The sequence below is a fragment of the Carex rostrata genome, chromosome 1, assembly GCF_964058835.1.
Source record: "Carex rostrata chromosome 1, lpCarRost1.2, whole genome shotgun sequence".
Lineage (NCBI taxonomy): Eukaryota > Viridiplantae > Streptophyta > Magnoliopsida > Poales > Cyperaceae > Carex > Carex rostrata.
The window spans coordinates 2,655,642-2,680,613 of record NC_135918.1 but is presented as its reverse complement, the minus strand read 5'-3'; the positions used below and the strand labels follow the sequence as shown (position 1 = coordinate 2,680,613).

General features: G+C 34.4%; 3 protein-coding genes and 1 pseudogene across 7 annotated transcripts; 2 read left to right on the top strand and 2 right to left on the bottom strand.

Annotated features, from left to right (window-relative positions):
- The first annotated feature begins 1,258 nt into the window (after nucleotides 1-1,258).
- On the top strand, nucleotides 1,259-6,159 carry LOC144551865 (putative serine/threonine-protein kinase At1g54610). Of its 4 annotated transcripts, none has more exons than XM_078299964.1 (9): nucleotides 1,259-1,541; nucleotides 1,749-2,212; nucleotides 2,432-2,716; nucleotides 3,134-3,451; nucleotides 3,689-3,916; nucleotides 4,030-4,127; nucleotides 4,575-4,674; nucleotides 4,809-5,126; nucleotides 5,623-6,159. In XM_078299964.1, the coding sequence occupies exons 1-9, from the start codon at nucleotides 1,325-1,327 to the stop codon at nucleotides 5,773-5,775; spliced, it is 2,181 nt and encodes a 726-aa protein (XP_078156090.1). In that variant the 5' UTR covers nucleotides 1,259-1,324; the 3' UTR covers nucleotides 5,776-6,159. The 4 variants fall into 4 exon arrangements, with proteins under 4 accessions (XP_078156090.1, XP_078156094.1, XP_078156105.1 ...); XM_078299968.1 differs by having other exon boundaries at nucleotides 1,260-1,454; XM_078299979.1 differs by having other exon boundaries at nucleotides 1,322-1,454; nucleotides 1,636-2,212.
- Nucleotides 6,160-6,291: 132 nt separating this feature from the next.
- Nucleotides 6,292-9,947, bottom strand: LOC144551888 (S-adenosyl-L-methionine-dependent methyltransferases superfamily protein). The gene is made up of 10 exons (XM_078299988.1): nucleotides 9,451-9,947; nucleotides 9,077-9,155; nucleotides 8,835-8,976; nucleotides 8,538-8,607; nucleotides 8,015-8,079; nucleotides 7,853-7,931; nucleotides 7,269-7,356; nucleotides 7,071-7,135; nucleotides 6,718-6,807; nucleotides 6,292-6,643 (listed from the first exon to the last, which is right to left on the bottom strand). Exons 1-10 carry the CDS (start codon nucleotides 9,721-9,723, stop codon nucleotides 6,524-6,526), a joined length of 1,071 nt encoding a protein of 356 aa, XP_078156114.1. The 5' UTR covers nucleotides 9,724-9,947; the 3' UTR covers nucleotides 6,292-6,523.
- Nucleotides 9,948-12,679: 2,732 nt separating this feature from the next.
- Nucleotides 12,680-16,207, bottom strand: CDF1 (cell growth defect factor-like protein (DUF3353)). Its single transcript, XM_078299933.1, has 5 exons — nucleotides 16,020-16,207; nucleotides 15,843-15,937; nucleotides 14,846-15,225; nucleotides 14,285-14,361; nucleotides 12,680-13,070 (listed from the first exon to the last, which is right to left on the bottom strand). The coding sequence occupies exons 1-5, from the start codon at nucleotides 16,082-16,084 to the stop codon at nucleotides 12,920-12,922; spliced, it is 768 nt and encodes a 255-aa protein (XP_078156059.1). The 5' UTR covers nucleotides 16,085-16,207; the 3' UTR covers nucleotides 12,680-12,919.
- Nucleotides 16,208-18,993: 2,786 nt separating this feature from the next.
- Nucleotides 18,994-20,077, top strand: LOC144551822 (glucuronoxylan 4-O-methyltransferase 1 pseudogene; annotated as a pseudogene). The gene has a single exon (XR_013510884.1). The product of XR_013510884.1 is annotated as a glucuronoxylan 4-O-methyltransferase 1 pseudogene (transcript).
- The last annotated feature ends 4,895 nt before the right edge of the window (nucleotides 20,078-24,972 follow it).

Here is a 24,972-nt window from a genome sequence, read left to right as displayed (position 1 = left end):
AAGTTTCTTTAAATCTTCATTCAACCGGTTAAGAAAACCACTAGAAACCCTAAACCTAGAAGTTCATTGTACAATTTTATACTTGATGGTAAAACTCAGAGGAAGTCTCATTGAATAATTCAGACCTGCCAAAATAAAAATCAACAAAATATTACAATGTAGAGGGAACTAGAGGTTTCAATCAAAAACCAATGATTCATAAATTGGAATCAAAGTGACTTGGCAAAGATCAGAATCTTTCCTTAGTAATCATTTATATGACCTTTTGCATGAGCTAAAAATAAAAATATGCATAGTTTCACATAATAATGTTAATCTCATTAGTCGTTGTATTAAAGTAGAAGGAAGCTCTTTTGTCCAGGTGAGTTGAAGATGGTTTAGTGAGTTATATAGTGATTAAGTAGTAATTACTCGAATTCATAAAAGTTGCACATTAAGAAAAGAAGACATCAAATACAAAGATAAAATAAGTAGAACAATACAAGTGCTTATTTACAAACAGTTTGCTTAAATTGTACATGATGTGAAAAGACAATGTCTTATGTGTTTGTGTAAAAAATTTTCTATCAAGGATTCTATTTGGCCTACATAACAGTTGTTTCATAGAAAATTTCCATATTCTAGATCTAATGGATGTAGCACCACCTAATTAGTACAACAAGCTTCCCAAATAAAAGTAATTTATAAAAATTACGCTATATAAGATCTATTCAGACATCAAATTATGCAAATTTGAGCTCATTGAGGGTTCAATTACAAAAAATTTAGAATTTGCCTATGTCCGTACTAGAAAATTACTATACCAGTAAAAGAGATCACTACCAACTGGAGAAATAAGAAAATAAAGAAGTAAGAAAACAAAATAAAAATTGTTAAAAGACAGTTTATTTAATTTTAATTGTAATGATGTGGCTGAATATGTGACGAATATATTTTTAATTAATTAAATTTAAACTTTTATATAAAAAATAATGGATTTAATTAAAAGAAAATATATCATTAATTGAAGAGTTAATATTAAATTTGAAATTTTAATCTTTCAATTGTAATTATTAATATAAGAATAGACATAAAAGATATGAACAAAGTAAAACTATAAGATCTCGCACAAATTTCATAACCTTTACTAGTAGACCAAGTCCACGAAAATCATGCCCGCTGAGCGCATCTTATAAGGGGCCCACAAAAAAGTTATCCATTGGTCCCACGGATTTCTCGGAGCATGAAACCCTCGTAGCTTTCCATTTATCTGAGATTTGGTCTGATCCTCTGTTTCCGTTTTTGCTCTGTTTTCACAAGTAAACAAAACATCTAAAACTGAGAAATGTCTATTTTTATCGGAGACCAAAAGTCCTTTGTTCGCTCGTCTCCTTCCTCCTCTCCCCTCCATTTGCAAAAACATTCAAAACAAGGGATTGGAGAGGGAGGTTATTTTTCATATACCAAAAATTATGGTAAGAAAAGAATAATTGAAGTTCTATTCTTTTCCGAGCTTATTACATCTGATGTTCTCCATTTGTCCATTTCTTCCTTGGAGAAAAGTGAGAAACTTTATCCATTTCCATTCAAAACGAGACAAAGTTTATCATCTCCTTCTTATTCTTTTTTTTTTTTTTAAATTTACTTTTCTTGCAGGAGAAGCTGATTGTAGTTAGGAATGTTTAAATTAACCAAGGTATTTAGAAAAGACAGGTTAGGGTTCAAATTCTGCCGCTGCCGTTTAATGGGTTGCCTCTGTTTCAAAGCAGCCGCAATAACCAATGAAGTCAATCCAAGTAACCAAACAGGCCTTTCCGGCAAGTCATCGAAACCACTTGTTGCAGTTTCAACAAAAGAGCAGCCATCTTCATCCCCAGCAAATACCGATGACGAGGCAGTAATAGCACACGCTAAATCAAGAAGGAAGGCACCTGACACAAATGGCCTCCAAATAACAATCGACACGAAAGCATCAGCTGCTGTCAATAGGACAAAAAAAGGTGGATCCAACCAACGGAGGGCTACGGTGGCAGATGCGAATAGTGAAGAGGAGATTGTGGTGAGAACAGACAGGAAAGAGGACGTAGGGTCGGAGATAGTTGGAGCTGTGCCGAGTGCATTCTCAGGTGATCATACAGCACCAGGATGGCCTACTTGGCTATCCAGTGTGTCGGGTGAGGTGGTTAGAGGGTGGTCGCCAAGACAGGCTGATTCCTTTGAGAAATTGGATAAGGTAATGGTGTTACAATTTGGGAAATATACCTTCAATAGGAAAATTGTACAATTTATCTAAATTAAATGACAAAACTAATACAAGACCGTCAAATGAAAATAGGATTGGCCAAACCATCAGGCAACAACACAACTCCTAGTAAGAAATTGATGGAAATGGTACTGAAAAAAGTTGTAAACCAAGCACACTAACTGATTTTCAATTAATTACTTGCTTCAGATTGGACAAGGAACTTATAGTAGTGTGTACAGAGCACGCGATCTTGAAACCGGCAAGATTGTCGCTTTGAAGAAAGTACGTTTTGTAAATATGGATCCAGAAAGTGTTCGTTTCATGGCGAGGGAAATCAATATTCTACGTAGACTCGACCATCCCAATGTTATAAAGCTTGAGGGCATCATCACTTCCCGCTTGTCACAGAGCTTGTATCTTGTTTTTGAATACATGGAGCATGATCTTGCCGGGCTTGTTGCATCTCCTGGTGTCAAGTTCACTGAACCACAGGTAACATCATTGACAGATTGCAACTTTCTGCCAATATTTTCTATTTCACTGTTTAGTTTCTCCTTTATAGACCTGACAAATCTTCATTTGACTGCTGAGTAAATTTATAATTCATAATTTCATTGAAAAACCTAATTAGGAGCATGCAAACCGTTAGTAGCTGTTACGTTTACGTCAGACTGAAGTCCTAACACATAAAAATACCGATGTCTAAGATTGCAATCATTTTACATATATCTCTTTTTCTCTGATTTGGCCATCTATAACTGTGTTTTTTCAATGTATTACAGTGATTGAGTAATCTAATGCTAATGTATATAGCATGAGATAATTGATTTCTTACATTTTTCTATTTGTATTGTGCAGGCTCTTACTGAGAAAGTGATCTAACTTTAAAATTTTGATCAACCACTGCAGATAAAATGTTTCATGCAACAATTGCTCCAGGGCTTGTATCACTGTCACACACATGGCGTGCTGCACCGAGATATCAAGGGTTCCAACCTTCTTATAGACAATAATGGGACACTCAAAATAGGTGACTTTGGTCTGGCAACATTGTTTGATCCCAGTAAATCGAAGCCAATGACAAGTCGCGTCGTGACCTTATGGTACCGTCCACCTGAGCTCCTTCTTGGGGCCACCGAGTATGGTGTGGCTGTTGATCTGTGGAGCACCGGCTGCATATTAGGAGAGTTGCTTGCAGGAAAACCCATTATGCCTGGAAGAACTGAGGTATATATATAGAAAAGGCCGCTAATTTGAATAATATTTGGTCGGTACAATATATAGTATCGTGATATACACCTCAGAGGTCGCCCAGATGTCGCACAATATAATCTTCTGTAAAGCTATTCCTAACCACTTATGGAGTAATGAATTCATATAATAGAGAAGCTCACATATATGTTGGACCTCAAATTGCATGCATGAACTTCGTGAAACTTTAATGCGTTTTCATTTGTTTCATAGGTTGAGCAACTCCACAAGATATTCAAGCTATGTGGGTCTCCGCCAGAGGAATATTGGAGGAGAGCAAAGCTATCACATGCGACAGTCTTCAAGCCGCAAAACCAATACAGGCGACGTGTGGCTGAGACATTCAAAGACTTCCCCATTTCAGCCTTGTCTCTGCTCGAAACATTGCTGGCCATTGAGCCCGAAGCTCGTGGTACAGCCTCATCTGCCCTCCAAAGCGATGTTAGAATTTTTCTCTTCCTATTTCTTCTAGAAATCTTGCTAATTAAAGCCCTATCTATCGATTTCTTACTAATTATAAGTCTAATGTTAAATAAAATACTTCTATTTTTCAGTATTTCAAGTCAGAACCATTAGCATGCGATCGTTCATGTTTGCCGAAGTTTCCACCGAGCAAGGAGTATGATGCTAAACTACGTGGCCAGAAAATAAGGTACTTTTATAAAACTAAAAGATAGGATTACTATACCAGTCAGCAATTTACATGTCACCATCAGACATGACTGGCAGACTAACACAGGAATATTGTGCTTTGCATGATATTTCAAATTTAATTAATTTTTAATTGAACCTCTATTAAGTAAATAAAAAACTAAGTGCATATGGATTGAACTCAGATAATTTAGTGGTCGAATTGATGAGCAGGCCATCTATGTAAGTAACAAACAGTACCAACGTGACTGCTATATATGGTGCCAGTAGCAGGAAAGCAAGAATAGTAAATTTTGCTTTAGACATCGCTGGTGAAACCTGATTTTCTCAAAGAATAAAGCTTACTTCGTGGCTAAAATTTTGCAAGTAACTTGCATATGTAGATTCCAAGCTATCCATTTCTATTTCTTTCTTTCTTGCTCTATAACGTATTTAATTGAATTCATAGGAAAAAGCAAGAGGGCCTTGGTGGCCGAGGAGCTGAATCAGTAAAACCAGGGAAACAAGGATCCAAAAAAGCATTACAAGACCCTGTTGCTGAATTACAAGTAATTTTTCCTTTATCTAACTATAATCATATCTTGTTACATGTGTTTTTTTTCCTCTTAAGTTTGCATTGCCTTTCGTGTTCAAGTGCTTGATTCCCTAATCATCTCAAATATACATTTCTTTTTCTATGTAGAAACGGCAGGAACAGAAGAATGCAAAGAGCAGCACCAACAAGCACAAAGCACAAGAGGATATAACCAATTCGAACATAATTAAAGAACCAGGGAGCTACACCAAAATTGAGTCGGTACCAGATAGGACTTATGCTTCTGCTAGAGTTGCTAATGGGACTCAGTTTAGAACACACAGATCTTATAAGCCCGACATTGGTACGGCAAGTAGTACTAATTGTCGGTATAATCAGCTTGATGTGTCGGATCACAGCAAGCTTGTGCTTGACCGAGCAGCTTCTAGTCGCAAGAAAGATTCAGGAGCCAGAAACACCTCTGAGGTAAGTTCCAATTCAATCATTCTCCATTTATTTCTTTCCACTATGGAGGATTGTGGTGTTGTTTATCATAATTATTGATTAACTTCATAGTGAAGCTATATAATCATCAAACGGTAAGTGTTAATATGTACTACTACACATATTAAGTTGATCCATTTCAAAGGCTCTTATAGTTTAATTATTTATCTCTGACCAGTATTATGGGAATCACAATTCTGTTTCATACTGCTTTTTGTAGTTTCTTTTGCATCAGGTAATCTAACATGTTAATCAATAGATGCTAATTGATCATTAATTAATATATTTTAGTTTCATGTTACCATTAGTAGAGAGTTCCTGTATTGTTGTGTATCCAGTTGAATTTTATACACTACAAAATTCTTTTTTCTTTATAAATGCCACTGGATCTTGTTGCAATACACACACACACACACACACACTATAGTTAAGAACCTAATGAAATACTTAAAATAAAAAATAAAAAATAAAAAATCAGGTATATGGACGCAAGAATAGGATACATTACTCGGGCCCACTAATGCCTCCTGGAGGGAACTTAGAAGAGATGCTGAAAGAGCACGAGCGGCTCATACAACATGCTGTGCGCATGGCACGTGCTGACAAGGATAAACCTATCAAGAACTTCTAGTTTCAACCAAAGCTAACACAGAAGACCAGCAATCAAGATCAAAATTAAATGAAATGAGGAACAACAGTGGTCTCTAGTTGCGTTCTCACAATTGAGACATCTCGAAAGCTGCTAGGTGGCAGTAAGAAGCGTTGAATTGGGTTAAAAGAAGGTTGGAAGGTGTAGGAAAAGTGGATCGTCTTCAGCAAGTTAATACACCAAGCAGAGGTTTTAATCGCTTGGCGAGACAAAAGGGTAGGAGGGAACTGTAGCAAAATTAGGAAGCTAGGTGCTTTTTTCTTTGCAAGTGTGACCATTTTTACCTTCTCTTAGGAATCTATAAATGTATTGACAAAATGATGGCTTCCCAATTTAGGGGATGTGATTGAAGTGTTCAAAATAATTGTGTTTGGAAACAGGTACAAATGCTCTCTCATAACTTTTAAAGCTAGTAATTTCAAGAAAAAATGTAAAACCCTAGGAATTGGAAAAGAAAATAAGCATTTAGAGAGACTCAAATTATATAAACAAAAAAGATTTATTGCTTCCAAGAACTAGTTTCATTCCAACTTATGAAAGTCCGATCACGAAAATGAAAATGCACCACTTTCAATTTCACTATCCTTTATATGAACAAAAGATAACACCCTAGAGCTTATGAGAAAGAGGGTTTACTTTATAAAAATATAAATATTGCTGAAGTAGAACAAATAACCTATCTTGAAACAGAAGTAATGCAACAATCCAAATTGAAAACGATAGAAGATGGTCACTGGTTATTGCTCGGACCGAACTGGTTGTGAATATCTTTAAAAGAAATTGTAGCAGAGCCTCTCCTTTTTGCCTTCTGTTGTGATGGATGCTCTTTCCATCCCGTCATATATATTACCTATAAATATTTATTCATTTTATACCAATATTTGATCACATTAAGCTCTAACACAACTACCAAACAATACAAACCTGAAAGGTAGCTGGTACAGTCCCATCTTCAGCACCAAACATAGACTGGTAGACTGCTGCTGTTGCCACAGCCGTGTCTCTCTTAAGTATCTGTTTTAAACATTTTTATGTGTAAAAGAAGCAAATATGTATCATATTTAATTTTATTCATAATAGTTTTGGTCAAATTTTAGTGTACTTATACAAAACCTCAAAATATCCTATATTGCTCTGCAAAATTTGAAACATAATGGACGATCCAGGAAAATCACCCTATTCCTTAAAAACATTAATGTTTTGCAAGGCTATAGGTATATATTTCATATTTAACATGGGCCATAACAAAACTCCACTATTTTGCATGTCTTATGTACCGGGTTTCTGTGAAAAAGAGCATTTGTCTCGCCCATTGCTCGAAGATGCTCAACAAGCTCCATAGCTATTAATAATTCCAAATATCAAACAAGAGGAGGAAAAAAAAAGAAATCAACTTTTAAAAGGATCTAGAAAACAATAATTTATAATTAAGAGAGGTAGGATGGAAAATAAGTTTTGAAACATTGGGTACACACCACTTTTGTACCTGACGGTGTATTGATCCACATCTACACCAGGAAGTGCAAAACCAGCCCTAGTTAATAGATTACCCGCATCACGTACCTATATCCATTAGAAGAAAAAAAATTAGAACCGCCAAAGAGGAAGAAAATTAGTAATAAAAGATAGGTCCATGCAAATTAAACCTAATGTTTAATTGTATTTGCAGATAACACCCATCATTCGTCATAAATGCAGGTAACACCCAATTTTTTCAGAGAATTGCTAGTAGCCAAAGTTAGAATGGGTGGTTTTTTAGACCAAAATTTTTGGTTGGTGATCTACACTGTATATTCAAGATTTTGCCCTCCATCTTACTTTTTTTTTTCCTCATAAGCTAAAGTTGAACCCATCAAGCCAACAGGATTAGATTTTGGATTTAAAGTTTATACTAACTAGTCATGAAGAAATCGGTTCAGTCAATATGAAAAGGTAGGGACAGTTCAATCAAAGCTTTTAATTCAATTAACTTGGAGCTAGCAGTAGGCAGCTACAGAAAGAAAAAAAAAAATTTGCTCAGATGAGAAAACTAAAACTCATTAAATAAAAATTGGAATACTTGAGCTAAAGGAGAAAGTCGGGGACTGATACCACCTTCTCTTTCCATTTGTGCAACTGTGCATGCTATTCTAAGCTCTCTGTGGATGTGTTAGATACAAAATTAAGAACATTACGAGTTACAAGAAAGAGTATGAGTATTCATAGAGATTTTGTAAAATACTTTAAAGTATCTCCACCAAGGATAGCCGCAAGAAACAGCCCATCAGGCTTCAATGATAATCTGCACTGCCATTGTTTTCAGAAAACCAATTTTTCAGAGAAGAGTTGGCGATTTTCTTTTCCCTCATGAATAGCACCCCTTGTGTTATCATATTTGCAGCTGTGTCCAATACACTTTTGGTCTTATAGATTACTCCCCACAATCAAGTGGCGAAATAGAAAGGCACTCATACTAAAAACACTACTAAAATTAGATAGAGCTATGCAACAATACTAATGTAATATTTCTTTTTGTTAAAAAATGCATAGTAAACCATGTTACAAAATATGGTCATTCCCTAGTGGTAATTTGTGAAAATAGTCATTATTACAAACAACAAAATTAACAATGCAAGAAGTATGGCTCCCATCTTAATAGAACAAAGGACATCATCTAATCATTTGAACAAGTCACCTTTTGAATGGAATTGTAATAATAAATAAAAATATGACAGAAAGAAAAGAGAAAATAAGATTAGGCATACTTGTATCATTGCCCCAGGTAAATCATTCGTCCAGTGAAGCCCTAGACAGCTTATTACCAATTCCAATGAGCTTTAGGGGCCAAAAAAACAACAACTGATAAGCTGATACAGAAAACTCATTGTTTGGCAAGACTTACCATAGCAAACAGTCCGTACATCATTTATTTCGTGTTGGTTTGTTTTCCTTTTATCTCCTTTTCATTTCTTGATTTTCTATAGATGTGCTTATTAGTACCAGTCTGCTGGAATGTACCAGAAAAAAGTTTCACAGTTTTCACTTAAAATGGAGAATATTACTTTTCTCTGATCGGAAGAAACTCTTCATCTCCAACCAGATACAAAGTTTCATAGTTTTCTTCAGAGAGGTTTTCCTCCAATTTCCTCAATCTTTTCACCATATCATACGACATGTCCATCATGATCAACTTCTCTATTCCTCCTGATAATCAGCAAATGTTACACATAGGAAAGCCTACATTTTTGGATTTTTTTTATTAAAACTACTTGCAATAAGAAAATGGTTATAAAATAAAACTAACCGCGTCCCCGCAATAAGCGCCTCACAGCCTCACCCGCGCCTCCCAGGCTCAGTGCTGTAGGGAAATTCCTTTTACAATCCTACAAAGGAAAAACAAATAATAATTCCATCGTACACTAAGTTTTACTTGTTTGTTTGTGCCGATAATTGCAAAGGACCTTATAAATGAAATATATCACATGAAGGAAAGCTGCTATTTTGGACTAATTCCTGCTTCTGGATCCTCAATTTCAAAATGTATAATGTTGGTACAACATCAAGTTATTATACTGACCATTTTAAACCCAATCAATAAAATGTGATTGCTTCAACCTTGAAGGCCTTACCTATAATTGAATTATTTATATATAAAAAATAAAACGACTGGTGCAGAACCTGGAGGCGGTCAAGAAGGTTGTCAGCGACTGAGTCAAGGAGCTGATCGGATCCGCTCATCAGCCATGCGGCGCGATCTCGGTGCTTGCGCTTCAGCTCGCGGTCGAATATCTTCACTCGCGGTGTGTCGACCACATCTCCGCCACTTTCGGTAGAGAAGAAGTGACGGGAGAAAGACGTGAACTGGCGGCGGTCGCATTGAGGGTTTAGCCTTCTCGAACACTCTCCGACGACTCTTCTCACGGCCATGGTGATGCCGCTCTCTTTTTTCATTCTCGCGCTTTAGTGGCAGCTCGATGGAAATGGGGGTTCAGCGAATTTGGACTGAAGTTGGGCCGAGAAGGGATGAAATGGATGGGCTTTTAATTTTTTTGAAGTCCAAAGCAGGAAAGCTCGATAACCAGTGTTATCAGAACCGGACCGGGCGGGTGGACCGGAAAAAATCGGATCCAGTCACCTGTCCGGTTTGGTTCACTCAGAGGATCATTTGTGCTTTTGAACCGGTGAAAACCGGTTTATTCGGCCGGTTTTAATTAAAGAATCGCTGGACTATTCAGTGAAAAAATCCGGTTCAAAATATATTTGAGATTCAACAAAATTTGATGAAGAAGAGATCGAAAACGTGATAGAGAAAAGGGGAAAGGATAAGAAGGTGATTCTGACGGCGGGACCCACTTTTAACCTTTGTGAGGATTATGGTCCAATTGGACTCGAAGAAGGCCCGTTTTTTATTAGCCCAGTAACCTATTAATCATTTAATATTTAATTTTTTTTAATTGAACTCGAGAAAGGCAGAAAGCACAAGTGGTTTATTAGCTGAAGTGATTATTTTCTTTTAACGTCGTTGAGATCAAATACACTATAGATTGCTGATGCAAAAAAAAAAAAAAAAAAATTATGAGCAAGTAATTAATTTTTATAAAAAAAATATTGGCGTGCATCAATTTGAATTGAAAATAAATATATAAATATTATTTTTTAAATAATTTATGCAATGAATGATGCTCAAATTAAGTTGTGTATAGACTGTCATTGTAACTGATATTTAATTAAGATAAAAATAGCAACTCAATATAAATAAGACTATTGAAAAAAATTCAACGGTTGAACCGATTGAACCACTGGTCCGACCAGTAAACCGTTTAACCGGAGCTTTATCGGGTCATTGTCCGGTTCAGTTCTGATAACATTGGTTTAGAGTTTGGACATTCTAGTAGTCCTGACTCCTGATATGATAATTGCTTCGGTCTTGTCGACAAATCAACCTGTCTCGTGATCTTGTCCAGTGCGTTGAGACAAACTTTTAATGCATGAAGAAAGATGAACCATATATATTCAAAGAATGAACTAATACGAAATTTAAAGAATAAAAGAACGATCTCTGTGTTGAACAAGAGACGTTTTTTTACGAACAAAATTAACAATAGTTGGCAATATTTTTATAATGTTATTATAGAGGAGTGATCACTTAACGATCTTAACAATCTTAGCAATAAATATTCAAATCAATTCAAATAAGATTAAAAATTAAAAAGTGAATACATACAAGTATGTCATTAGACTTATAAATAGTCCAAATTAAGTTTTATATAATTTAGTATTATTTAATGATGCACTAAAAACCACTAATTTCAAACTGTTGAAATTTTAAGTTACTTCATATAATGTGAAACTTATATTAAATCTCATCATTTCTTATAGACATAATATACGCATCATATATATTATGCTCATGAAATTAAATTCATATTTAAAGATGAGTGAGTCTACGCATCATATATATTATGCTCATGAAATTAAATTCATATTTAAAGATGAGTGAGTCTATGGTACTATGCATATTACAATTTGACCCGTAATACGGCTCAATATTCGACTTTTCAAAATCCTAACGATCGATCCGAATCGTTCATCTTGTTCTCCATATTAATATGTGTTTGGAGACCAAATTTTACATTTTTTGAAAAAAATTTACTATTTTTTTTAAATTTATTGAAAATCACTGTTTTTGGATGGTCCAGAATTTTTCAGATTAATTGATTTTCTAACTATCTAAAAAAAATAGTAAAAAAATTTCAAAAAATGTAAAATTTGATTTTCAAACACATATTAATATGGAGAACAAGATGAACGGTTCGGATCTACCATTAAAATTTTGAAAACTCGAATATTGAACCATAGCACGGACCAACCCTTGATATGCATAGTACATAGACTCACTCTTTAAAGTTTGTCAAAAAAAATTCAAAATAATTATTTGTGAAGTGATTCCTCAGTATGATATCTTGGAAGAAAAGGACATGCATCCTGATATTTCTCAGTATTATTCCATTCCATGCTCCATCTGTGAAGATGAGAAATGGAGGTTGGGGTTACATCTAAAGGTCACCCAACTGGTACATTATGCATGTGGGCCGGTACAGCTAAATTCTGCACTTGAATATGAATTTTTTTTGCATTGCTCCAAGCACTGGAGTTGTCTCGTGAGTAGTACTCAAGAATGTTTGAACTTTCACTCAGACTGCAGCACTGATCTCTTTTCTCAATCTAAGGGAAGACTCCGATGTTACCAGACTAGACAACCTCCAGGGCATTGATGGAAACACAGGAGGAAAAGAAAGAACTAATAAATGCAGCTTTCAGATACGTGCCAAAGAGTACAATACAGTAATGCACTAGGAAAAGGTTTTGCAACTTCAGGTACCCGGAGATACTTACCTCAGCTTCAACCCACCATCATTCTTCTATATTTTGTTTCTTAATGAGTTGTATGTGGGTATCTAGCATCGGAGGTAGCATCGCATGATCTCATGCAACTGTAAACTCTGTAGCTTTTATTGTATCAGGGCTAAGGGCACTTAACCCAAAAAAAAAAAAAAAATCTATACTCTCTGCACTTACAATTCTTTTGTTTTTATTAAATGAGAGTGAACCTCATGCTAATTTTATCTATCTGCTTTCAACACAGCTTAACACTTGTTTATAAAAAAACCTTGAAGAGTGAATTACCTTCACAGGCTTCAATGAGGCAGCCGAAGCCTGAAAATGTTACAAATTTAGACATATATACAAAACTTCAGTTGGTGCTTTATGTCCAAAACCTAAATCAACCATTCCACCTTCCCAAAAAGACAATTCCATTTCCCGTAACTAAACCCAATTACAGGAGTAGATTGGAGCCAAAGTTGCTCCAAAATAGTCATAATAAAAATTGAAATAAGCAAACCTATTGAAATAATCACTGATGAGATTTTGTAATTAAAAAGATGGCAAAAATACAAGTTCTGTTAAATACATGAAAAATCAACACGCCGCTGACAAGAATAAAATATTGATTTCCAAAAGACACCCCCCCCCCCCCCCCCCCCCCACACCCACACCCACACATACAAAAAAGATTGTTACCATTTGTCTGACTAAATAGAGCTATGCATACTTGTATCACAAGCAAAGGGCCTAAATAAGATACCTACTTGAGGAAGGTACAAGCCAAGAATAAGAAAACATAAGCTACAAAGGAGGTAAGGAGCTCAAGGGACCAGGTAGGAGGGAAGATGTACGCCGGAACTAGAGGAACTATTGTGGCACCCACTACCCAACCAACAACAAGAGCACCAAATCTGCAAAGAGGATGAAAATAGGAGTGTCAATAAAATCTTTTATCCATTTACCCTATCCACATTATACTCAGTAAGACGAGTACGGGTAAGAACCTTTTCTGTTAGCTTATCGGAAAGGAAACATTTTTTTTTTAAATCGGAAAGGAAACTGGTAAGGAATTTTTTGTTAGCTTAATGGGTAAAAGGTATGCTAGCTTATCGAATAAGAGTGATCTCATACCCATTACCTATAGGGTAAATGATAAATACAAAATCATATTTAATAACTTTATTTGTACATACCATATAATATGTATTATTATGACGTGATTGATTTATATAATATTTTATATAGTGTTATTTATTTAGTAATTTATGACGAGATTAATTTATACAACATTTTAGAAATTTTAATTTAATTAGTAATTTATATTGTTTAAAAAAAATTGACCAACATTTTTTATATTTTATTATATCATGTACTAAAATGCTTTAAAGTAATATTTTATTTCTTCGCTATAATTTTGGATTAAATTATATAATTTATTCCACCGTCAGATGTTAATCTTAACGGGCAAGGGCAGAGTACCAAATACTTAATGGGTAAGATTTGGGTACGGGTGAGACCAACTTCAAACGGGTACTAGCACAAAAACACCTCTATCTGACCCATACCATATCCATTGACACTCCTAATACAAATCAATAAAACATTAATCTAGAAATGAGCTTTTATTGTAGTCCCACATTTTACTTTATTTTGCAAATTTTCACTCAATGTGTTTCACTTTCAAAGATAATGTGCATGCTTGTTCATGGGGGGACCAATTTGTACAAGGAGTTATGTTTTGTAGCATCAGGCCAGACCTCATGTTTAAGACTCAATATATGCCTGAGTTACAAAATACTGCTAATGCTGCTAATACTGCAATCTGCTGTAAAATTAAATAAAGAAGTGCACTTATAAAAAAAAATTAAAAAATAAAAGCCAAGAGAAAATTGAAAACGAGAGGGCTAATGTTAAAATTTCCATCAGGGAGGGTCCTACTTGTATGATCACTAATTTACTAAATTTTATTTTCCAGCTTTCATGGATCTCACATCTAAATGTACTACAAACCTTGCAATGCAGACAATATTACAGATGATTAGGTTAAGTTGCAAATTAATACCACTTGTGAAAAAAGATAAACATTCTTATTGGGAAGAGTAATTTAAAGATGAGAAATTCTTACCCAGTGAAGCAGGCTCTTTTAACATCCTTCATTTTATCATTAAGAAAAAATATGCACGACAGAAGCGCAAGAAAGACCTACACATAACAGAGCTCGGTCATATTCCATGTGGCAAATTGTATGCATACACAAGAAATTTCATTATATACATCTACTCAAAGTTAAAACCGTACAAAAAGTGCAAAGTTAGGTGTCAACTGCTGCTTGTAAATTTAGTTAGATAAAGCTTAGAGCTGAGCAGACCACTGCATATGTATACATATCATTGGGAGAAGTTGTATACAAACGACCAGATCTAAATTAAGTCACAACTAACATTCTTCTAGTATACTTTATAAATGTATTAGATTAAATCCTCACCCCTAATATTCCAGTCAAAAGAAATAAAGTTTTTTTCCTAAATTACACTAAAATTGAAGGGAAATGGAGATCATCAAGACCTGGCCATTTACCCAACAAGACTGTTTAAGAACTGGAACACTGATCAAGGGATATACCAGTGAAAAAGTTTCATCAAAACTAGAAACATTTTTTCTCAACAAAAAAGAAAAATAAACTTACCTGGAAAGCAGGGCCAGTCTGGGCTGAATACATCACACTCCAAACAGCCATGAACCCAAAAAGAAACAGCCGCCTCAATATCAAATCGATCTTCGGTACCTCCACAGAACTAAGCAATTTTTTAAACGAAGGCGACTCATCCACTTTGTTTCTCAACTTACTCTTTAGGTTCATCTTGGCCTTCTTTCTCTCTCTAAAACTCTTCATAATTATCTTCTCATAGGCCAACTCAATAGCCTCGACACTCCTCTCGTGGCCTGCATATTGCTGAAGAAGGAAGTTGCGGGCCCCACGGATTTCTTCTTCTGACACATCTGGTGTTACTCCCAAAAGCTTGTAAGGGTCTCTCATGTGCATCCGCGGAAACTTCACTACACTGTCTATATATACTGAGAATAATTAGCTTGTTTTTGCAAACAAAGAAAGAGAAATAAGTTTGTGGCACACATTTAACCATGGAAAAAATCCACCCATCTACCGGAACCTTTCTATTTTTGTAATGAACACTTCTAAACTTGTAATTTTTATAAACCTTTATTCATCAGGAAACATTAATTTATTTACCATTTAAAAGCATTGTTCCTGATCCACTGCAGCTTTTTTTTTTTTGCTGGCTTGGGCTATTGGTATACCAGCCCTTTACAATGAAATAAGGAAGAGTGTTTTGTTAGTTCCAAAAACAGTAAAAGAAGTATAATTTGAAAACATACACTCTGTTTTTAAAAAAGTTTATTACTTAAATTGCTGCCTTCTGATTTAATAATTATTCATGTTCCACTTTGTTCACAGGAGTTAGCGAAGTGTAAGAACAATAAGCAAATTCATTAAAACCTATATCTAAATCAACAAAATAACACACTTCTGATGTGGTGAGAAACTATTAACTCAAGCACTAGAAGAGCTTACTGCAACATTCAAGGAATTAAAAAAGGCACAAACCGGAATTTCTGAAGGACTATTTAGCAAATAAATAAAATAGCAAAAAGAAGTTCCTTACTGTAAGGTAAATCTTCTCCGCCAACAGAGAGATCCATGGCGCATCTTGGGCTTCTAAGTGCGAGAAAACTTACCCTCCTCACCTCCTTCACGTTCCTTAACCGAAATAAATATAATATCAGGGATTAAAACAAAATGAAAGAAAACAGCAAGGAGGCAAAGAAACAACGAGACATACCTTATCGTACGGTGGAAGGGTCGACCGTAGCAGGTCGCTGGATTGGAGACGAAGAGGGAATTCATCTCCTTCAAGCCAGTGAGAGAAAAAGGGAGGAACTTCGATCGTGCGAAAAAATTAGATAAGTCTAGGTCTTTCGAGCTTGAACCAGACTGCCTGGTTAATTCTCGGCAGAGGTCGTTGGGAGATTCTTTTATTTTATCGTTTTTTACGGGCCAGAATTCAAAGCCCAATTTGAATTTTGAGTAACAAGGCTAACATGGTACTTATTGCAAAAGCCCTTTTATACAAAATAAGAGCCCAAGTCATCAATACGACAGTTATTTGGGCTGAGGACAATTATGGACAAATTGAAGTATAGACATATGCATTGATGGTATAATATAGATAGGATATTCAGATGTAATATTAATATATTATTGTTCACTCTAATTATATTTATTAATAATGAAAAAAAATATTTGCATAGCTATTTACTCCTAATTTATATATTTATTTGCTGTCTTTACAAGCTCTTAAACAAAATTATTATTAAAGGTCACATAGTTAGCACATTCTCTAGATCATAAATAACAGTCTTGAACCAATGTGATGCGAGCAGATATATAATTTCAATCTTCAGCACATTTCTCTAGATTAGGTACGTTTGGATGCACTAGAAAATAGTTAGAATAGCTACTGTTGAGAATAGTAAATTAAGAATAGCACATGCGCACTTTCATCTCAAAGTACTCAGACAATCACTAGGTGGTATGAGTAGGTGGAATCGGTGAACTACCATCTGCTTTTTTCCAATCAAAGCAATATGATATGATCAAAATTTTGAAGGATAGTTTGGAAATTATTTTTGTAGTACTTCACAATATATGAGGATCCCCTATTCCCCTTGTAATATTGTTAGAACCAGTCCACCCTGCAACTGCTTCACTCTTTGCCGCCTTTTATTCCCCCTGCTTTGACACTTAGCTGCCGCTTTAATGAGAAATTGGAAACCGTTCTCTCTCTTCGATGTGTGCTCTGACTGTGAAGTAAATGAGAAGGAAAAGAAAGACAAAAGAAAAGAAAAGAAAATCGAGACCAAGAAGGGAAAAAGAAAATGCAGAATGGTGTAAGTTTAATATGATTAATTCAATTAATTTGACTGATTCGACCAATTTTATTTGAAATATTATAGATTTAGAATTCAGTTGGTTATACTAATTAGATTTTGATTAACCATATAAATTAAATTGGGGTTAAGATTTTATAAAAAAAGGATTGGGTTCATATTGTACAATATTTTTCATAAAGAAATATTTATATATGAGGAGGGATCGGATAACACTCTTTTTTGATGACATCAGATAACACCGTGTATTTTCAAAGTCCAAATGGTCAATCCAAACCGTTCAACTTGATGGATATGTTAAAATGTGTTTGCAGATCAAATTTTACATTTTTCTGAATTTTTTTACTATTTATTAAGATGGGTACAAAAATTCAACGGTCTGAATATAGCGATTTTGTTAAATACTTAATAAATAGTAAAAAAATTCTAAAAAATATAAAATTTGATCTGCAAGCACATTTTAACATATTCATCAAGTTGAACGGCTTGGATCGACCATTTGAACTTTAAAAACTTTAAAAATGCACGATGTTATTCGATGTCACCAAAAAAGGATGTCATCTGATGCCTCCTCTTTATATATATAGTTGAAATAACGTCATATCTTGTTAATTTGATTTTTTTAAATAATACTTTATATATGTTAATGTTAAATAAAGTAACAATAATTATTATTTATATCTTCTCAGTGAAAAATACCAAAAAAGAGGGGAAAAAACAAACAGAAACACAATGAAAGCTTCAAACAACTTAAAACTAAAATTTAACTATATAGAATTTCCTTCAAACACAAATAACACAAGCACAGGACTTACTCTTAAATGACTAGACAGGTAACAAGCTTACTTGATTAGATATTAAATATTATTGCTAGCTTCAGTGAAAGTGCGAACAACCCAACAGTTTTTGTCACCTCAAACTGAGAGCTAACTTTCTTCCAGACCAGATTGGTGGACCCATTATAACGCAGCATCACCTTGCGATTTTTATCAAGAAATGTGACTCTATTTTGTAATTATTGAAAAATGTTAAAAGGTTAATTGCCCCACCAAACCTTTGGTCTCCAGTCCTCGTCAATCCAGTGCCATTTTCTTTTCTGCTACTCAAAAGTTTTCCAAATTCCTACATCCTCTGTTATTTCCGCCAAATGTAAAATGTGCAATTATTCTGATCCAAACTTACCAGGAACTGAATGGAAATTTAGATGGTCCAAACTTAACAAAATGTTATTAAAAAATAAATGATTTCAAGAATTATTTAAATTTATAGTTTTATATGTATTCAAATTAAATTCAAAAATATATTAATCTTACAACTTATCTCATATTTTCAAATTTGAAATAATGCAAAATGGTGAATAAAAAAAAATTATGGTTAGTGGCTTTAAAGGTGAATAATAAATTTGAAGTACTACTTATAACAGTAATCAAATTATTCAAAACTTCAAACACTAGAAAAGTTATCTAAAAGATAACTACAATTAATTAAAAAATAGATCTAGATTTGATGACCAAAAAAGTAAGTTGCTAATCTAAATATACTAGCTAAATAGAAACGTGATAAAATGTTCAGTATATATCTAATAATTTCCACTTGACATAAAATCAATTCGGTGGTTGAATTTTTTTTTTTCTTGAATAACAATAGGTATAAGTCCTCAGTCAAGATTTCCATGATATATTTTGGGAGCGTATTTAGAAATTGCACATTTTGCAGTTGACGAGAATAACAGATCACAACTCGGAAATTTAATTAACAAAATCTAGATGATTAACTTTCTCTTGAAGTCATAACAAAATCCACCCTCCACACCTCACACCGTACAAACAAAAGAATATAACCTTCCTTTCAATCTTTCAACCATTTAATTAAGCTCAAAAACCTTGGTTTCCATCTCTTTCAACTTTTCAAAAACCCATGAATATCAGAAAAACTGCACATCTCATAGCCATGAAAGCCAAGACCCAGAAATACCTCAACCTAAAGCTGGTCCTCTTGGGTTTCTTTCTCCTCTTCATGGTTTTGTTCATAATTAGATCGAACACCGCCACGAATACTACAACACAAAACCAACAAATTCAACCAATTAGACCAATCCAACAAGAGAACCATGTCATATCTCAATCACCATCATGCACAAAGCTTCCTCCTTCACTTGCTAACACCATCATCCACTATGCCACCTCAAACATTACTCCACAACAAACCCTAAAGGAGATATCGGTTACCGCTCGTGTGCTAGAGAGGAAATCCCCGTGCAATTTCTTGGTTTTCGGCTTGGGTCATGACAGCTTGATGTGGACTGCCCTAAACCACGGCGGCCGTACCGTGTTTCTAGAAGAAGATAGTTCATGGATCGCGACAATTCAAGAGAAGCATCCCTCATTGGAGTCATACCATGTGGTATACAACACAAAGTTGACTGATGCAGATAGTCTGCTAGAGCTCGGGCAATTGCCCGAGTGTACAAATGTGGAGAGTGACATACGGTTTCCTTCATGTCAATTGGCACTGAAGGGGTTGCCCAGTGTGTTCTACGAGGTGGAATGGGACTTGATAATGGTGGATGCACCAACCGGGTGGATACCTGAGGCGCCTGGTAGGATGGGGGCAATATACACTACAGGAATGGTGGCCCGGCAGAGGAGAGAAGGTGAGACGGAAGTTTTTGTGCACGATGTTAATCGAGATGTCGAGGATAAATTTTCTAAGACATTTTTGTGTGAAGGGTACTTGAAGGAGCAAGAGAACAGGATAAGGCATTTCACCATCCCTAGTCACAGGGGTGCAGAGATATCATTTTGCCCTTGATTGTTGTTTTTGAGATAATTTTTTAGGGGTTTATGGATCATTAAATTTGTTATATTAATTAGTTTGGGTTTGCTTATGAACCCTTTAAAATGATAATGCTGGTACTATATTTTGTTCTGAGTTTAGATTCTGCTTATTATGTTAAGGCCTTGACCGTTGTCCATAAAATTTGCATGGAGATTTAGAGCGGATTCCATGTATATTAATGTACATTTAGAAAGGGACCGGGCAATGGTCAAGGGCCAGAGAGGAAAGAAAGAATTTAAATACTCTAAATACGCACAATTTGATATCAGCACGGATAAAATAATTTTCAAGGGGTGGTCTATAAGCAAGAAAACTATGCTTTAAAAAATACCTTGGGAGTCTATTTTGAATCTGATTAGTGGATTCATTGTTGTTTTCTGTATTTATATGTACTCGTGGATATATAGCTTCCTTTTGTTTCACTAATAATTGTTTTTTTTTTTTCTTTTTGGGTGGAATTTTGTTTTTATATACTGGCAATCTACCATTAGATAACACAAGCTTGACGCAAACATTGAACTGTATCCGCTTATTCCAGCTGTTGTCAATCCTCCAAATATTAGAACCAATTCGACCCACATCAAGATAAGGGGTTGGGGTTGAATTGAATCTCAGCCCAATACAATTAAATCACGATCCCAAATCCCAACTGGGCCAAATTATAAATCAAAGAAAAATCGCTGGTTAAGTGCAACTTTATCTGTTTTTGTTATTTTAGTTTTCTTACAGGGTTGTGTTTGAACTTTGTGATTACCTGAGCTAGTATGACTATTTTGTATGTAGGTTGGTTGTTGTAGTTGGACTTTATCTTGCTTTTGAGGGTATTTTCTTAATATTTGTTTCTGTAAGTATGTGCAAATGCGAATACAAATATTTAGTAAAAAAAATACAAATGTGAGAGTAGAACTAAGGTGTACGTAAGTTCACCGGTCTCATAAAAAAGGAAAAATCTCATAATCCTCGATCCTCCACCTCCAGCCACCGCCTGTTATCTTTTTGGTCGGCATGTAGGGGTGCAAACGGGTTGGATATTATCCGACTGTATCTGACTCCATATCCGAAAATTTAATATGGATATCCGATATTTGAATATCCGTGCGGATACGAATACGGATATGATTTTGAATTTTAATTATCCGTATCCGGATAGTAGATATATATTATATAATTTAATATGAATTTTGAAAAAAAATATGTCATTCACTGTTATAAAAGGCGGATATCCGTATTCGTATTCGGTTAATATCTGATCCGTATCCGAAAAATAAAAACGAATACAGATATGATTTTACCACTATCCGATCCATTTGCACTCCTACAAGATACGCATTTTATTCGTGAATAATTCGTTTTTTTGTTATTACCGAACCGAACACCGTATTAAACGTTGACCGAACCTTTGACTGAATAAAACGCAATTAAAACGCGAATTTTACGAATTATTCGCGTTTTTCCGTAAAAATTCGTCTGAACTTCTACTCAAAAACCTTCTCCTCAGTCCTCACGTGGCCTGGCAGAGGGGAAAAACGCGTGGGCGCTATGGAGATGACGACCAGTGGTTGGTTTATGTAAATTCGCTTTGGGCGCTATGGAGATGCAGAAATGACTGTGCGTATTCTGGTAAGATGCCGGACTTCCAATTATTCTTGAAATATTTAAACTCGGCTAATAGGGAGTCGAGAACGGGGGCAGCACGCATGTTCTGTGCCATGACGGGTAGGGCACAACCCTCGGCCTCTTTGGTTGATTTTCAAAACGACCATGTCTGTTTCTCGGATGGGTCTTGGATGGACGGGTGGAACGGGGGAATTGGAGTGGTGGTGTGGTTTAAAGAAGAATTGATTTTATACAAATCAAAAGCTGTTAAGGGCTGCTGCCCTTTGCAAATTGAAGCTTTGGCACTTAAAGAGGCTGTTCTGATTGTTAGTGGTTTGGGGATTGAGGCATGTTCTTTCCACTCGGATTGCTTGGAGCTAGTTACAATTTGCTCAAGTAGGCAACCACCATTGAATGCGGACTGGAGTGCTTTTGATGAAATTTTGGAAGTTTGGCAATTGATGAAGGAAAATAAGTTGTTTAATTGTGTTCATGTTCAAAGAAGCCAAAATGATATGGCGGATAACTTAGCGAAAAATGGGAGGATTTATGGATGGGATTATGTGGGACACACCTTTCCTTGTTTTAAACTTTAAGATATTTGAAATAGAAGGGTAGATATCAGGTTTAGATAAAAACAATTATGAATTTCCTGATGTAATTGTAACTGCGCCTACGGGCTTTTGATATAAAAAAAAAAAAAAAAAAAAAAAAAGGGGGATAAACGCGTGGATATCAAGTCTCTCCTCACGTGGCATTGTCAGAATTATTTGCCGAAATTTTTATTAATAGGAAATATAATAAAAAAATATCCAGATTAGAGAACACTTTTGATTTTTTTCGAGATATAGGGAAAACGTTTTAATTTATCACGGCCAAGATTAGCACTAATTACCGCACTTAAAAAAAAAAATAAAAAAAAATAAAAAAAAAAATTTCATGGCCGTGATTGATAATCACGGCCAGCATATATGCCATATTAAATGGACAAACTCAGATCTCATTCTACACGGTCAAACTCAGATCTCATTCTACACGGTCAGATATTGCACTGGATTTGAATTCTGGCCGTGATTATCAATCACGGCCAGGAACTCTTTTTTTTTTTTTTTTTTTTTAATAAGTGCGGTAATTAGTGTTAATCCTGGCCGTGATAAGCCATAACGGCCAGAGGCCGTGATAAATCAAAACGTTTTCCCTATATCTCGAAAAAAATCAAAAGTGTTCTCTAATCTGGATATTTTTTTAATATATTTCCTATTAATAAAAATTTCGGGAATTATTTGAGTGGATATTAAGATCTTCTGTGGCTACGAATTACATAAATTTTGTATAACAATTTAAATTTGAGTGGTTTTTTTATGCTTCCTGGTTATATACTTGTACCGAATCATTTCCAAATTATACCCGAATTATATCCGAATTACGAATTTTTGACCTCGCCGAACCGAACCCGAACTATTCATTTGTCACTGTGCTTCCAAGTAGCCATTTCGGCAAATTCTCTTTCCTGTCCTACATTTTTCAACAAATCTCTCTTCTGCCTCTTCCATTGTTATACTACTTTTGGCAAAAAAAAAAAATATTAAATAAATAATTGTGACTTCGCAATGCGTGTTCAACAGATAGCAATTATTATATAAGTCTTTATATAGACAATTATGAATTAGTAAAATTACTTATATGCAAGTTTAAACCCGGACGCTTCAAATTTAAAAGCAAAACAATTAATTTCAGTATAAACATATATATGACTGTCCAAGTTGAAAGCACCGAACAATTTTAAGTTTAAGCACCTGACAATTTTGAGTGTAGACACATGATTGCAAATTGAAACATCATATAAATTAATTTTAAATAAAGTTGGCCATGCAAGTTTAAACAGTGGATAGTTAAAGTTTTTTTCACAACCGAAATTTTTTTAGTTGTGACTAAAAATAATTCAAAATTAAACAACTACCAATCAAATTTTAAAATTGAGTTTTTAATTTTTACCATCTACGCTAGTCCAATTCGCGCACCAACTTAGATCGGTGCGTTAACCAGACTAGCGCATCAAACTTTTTTGAAGTTTCTTGCAATAAAACAAAACACAACAAAATAAAATTATGTTTGAAGTTTAGTTGCAAGTTATTTCTTACAATAACAATGTTATTGTTAGTATTAGACTACTTGTTCCTAATTGGTAATTTATATATTTTCATAATTATTTTTTCTAATTTTAAATGCTTGTGATGACCTATTCATTAAGTTTTTACTTGTTTTAATTCTTAAATTTTATATTAAGAACAATAGTATATAATTTAATTCTAATTTATATAGTTATTTAAACTACACTACAAGCTTAAGTATATTCCTTTTCAATTACTTCTAAAAGTATCACGAACAAAGTTAGGACATGATGTGCTCACCAAGAGGGGTTGGTGAACATAACTCCAAAAGTTTATCAGATTACTTTCAAACAACGAATCCAAACCGTTGAAATCCATCTACTTTATGAGTCATGCATGTACATGCAAAATTTTGAAAGTTTTGAATTCATTTAGTACAAGGTAAAGCGGTCAAAAAATGTTGAAAAATAAATACACTTATAAAATAACTTATAAAAGGTTCATTGTTTTGACTACTTGACTTTATACTAAATAAATTCAAAACTTCTAAAAAATTTCATTGTTTTGATCACTCATTAAGTAGATAAATTTCAACGGTTTAAATTTGTCGTGTGAATGCAATTCGATAGATTTTTGGAGTTATGTTCACCAATCCCTCTTGCGCATCACACCCTAATTTTGCTCAAGTATCACACATCACTTTTAAATATTATAGATTCTCACACGGCACCCTCAAAAGGATTTCATATATATACCTCAAAAACTTTGAAATTGCATATTTTCTCCTTTAAATTTCATAATATCATATTTACTCTTCTAAAATTCAAAACTCACGAATTGTACTCATCTTATTCTCTTTTCTATTAAAATTCATTTTAATTTTAATCTTCATTAAAAAAAATAGTATCATGTTTCAGAAAAATGTCAGTCTTTTAATTTGTCGATTTCCGATGATAATGAGTCGTTTCTCTACTTCTTATGCATACACAAACATATACTTAAATGTCATTGTGTTAGCGTCAAAAGTAGAGAAATGACCATTTGTTTCGTAAATCGTCCAATTAAAAGACTGACATTTTTATAAAACATGATACTAGTTTTTTTTAATGAAGAATAAATTGAAATTTCATATATTTAAAATGAGATTTAATAGAAAAGACATTAAAATGAGTCAATTTGTAAAGTTTAGAAGGGTAAGTACAGTATTATGAATTTTAGAGAGGAAATACTTCATTTCGAAGTTTCTTAGGGTTATACATGAAATTCCCCCAATTTTCTAGCATATCAAACGAGCCCCTAT

Excerpts from the sequence above, each read along its gene's own strand:
- LOC144551865 (XM_078299964.1), top strand. The coding sequence starts at position 1,325 with ATGTCTATTTTTATCGGAGACCAAAAGTCCTTTGTTCGCTCGTCTCCT. Across the intron at positions 4,128-4,574 it reads CTACGTGGCCAGAAAATAAG|GAAAAAGCAAGAGGGCCTTG; the intron begins GTACTTTTATAA and ends TTGAATTCATAG. Across the intron at positions 4,675-4,808 it reads ACCCTGTTGCTGAATTACAA|AAACGGCAGGAACAGAAGAA; the intron begins GTAATTTTTCCT and ends TTTTCTATGTAG.
- LOC144551888 (XM_078299988.1), bottom strand. The coding sequence starts at position 9,723 with ATGAAAAAAGAGAGCGGCATCACCATGGCCGTGAGAAGAGTCGTCGGA. Across the intron at positions 8,608-8,834 it reads TTTCTTCCGATCAGAGAAAA|CTCATTGGAATTGGTAATAA; the intron begins GTAATATTCTCC and ends TGGCCCCTAAAG. Across the intron at positions 6,808-7,070 it reads CTCTTTTTCACAGAAACCCG|ATACTTAAGAGAGACACGGC; the intron begins GTACATAAGACA and ends TGTTTAAAACAG.
- CDF1 (XM_078299933.1), bottom strand. The coding sequence starts at position 16,084 with ATGAATTCCCTCTTCGTCTCCAATCCAGCGACCTGCTACGGTCGACCC. Across the intron at positions 15,226-15,842 it reads CGGAGAAGATTTACCTTACA|ACAGTGTAGTGAAGTTTCCG; the intron begins GTAAGGAACTTC and ends CAGTATATATAG. Across the intron at positions 14,362-14,845 it reads AGACTGGCCCTGCTTTCCAG|GTCTTTCTTGCGCTTCTGTC; the intron begins GTAAGTTTATTT and ends TGTTATGTGTAG.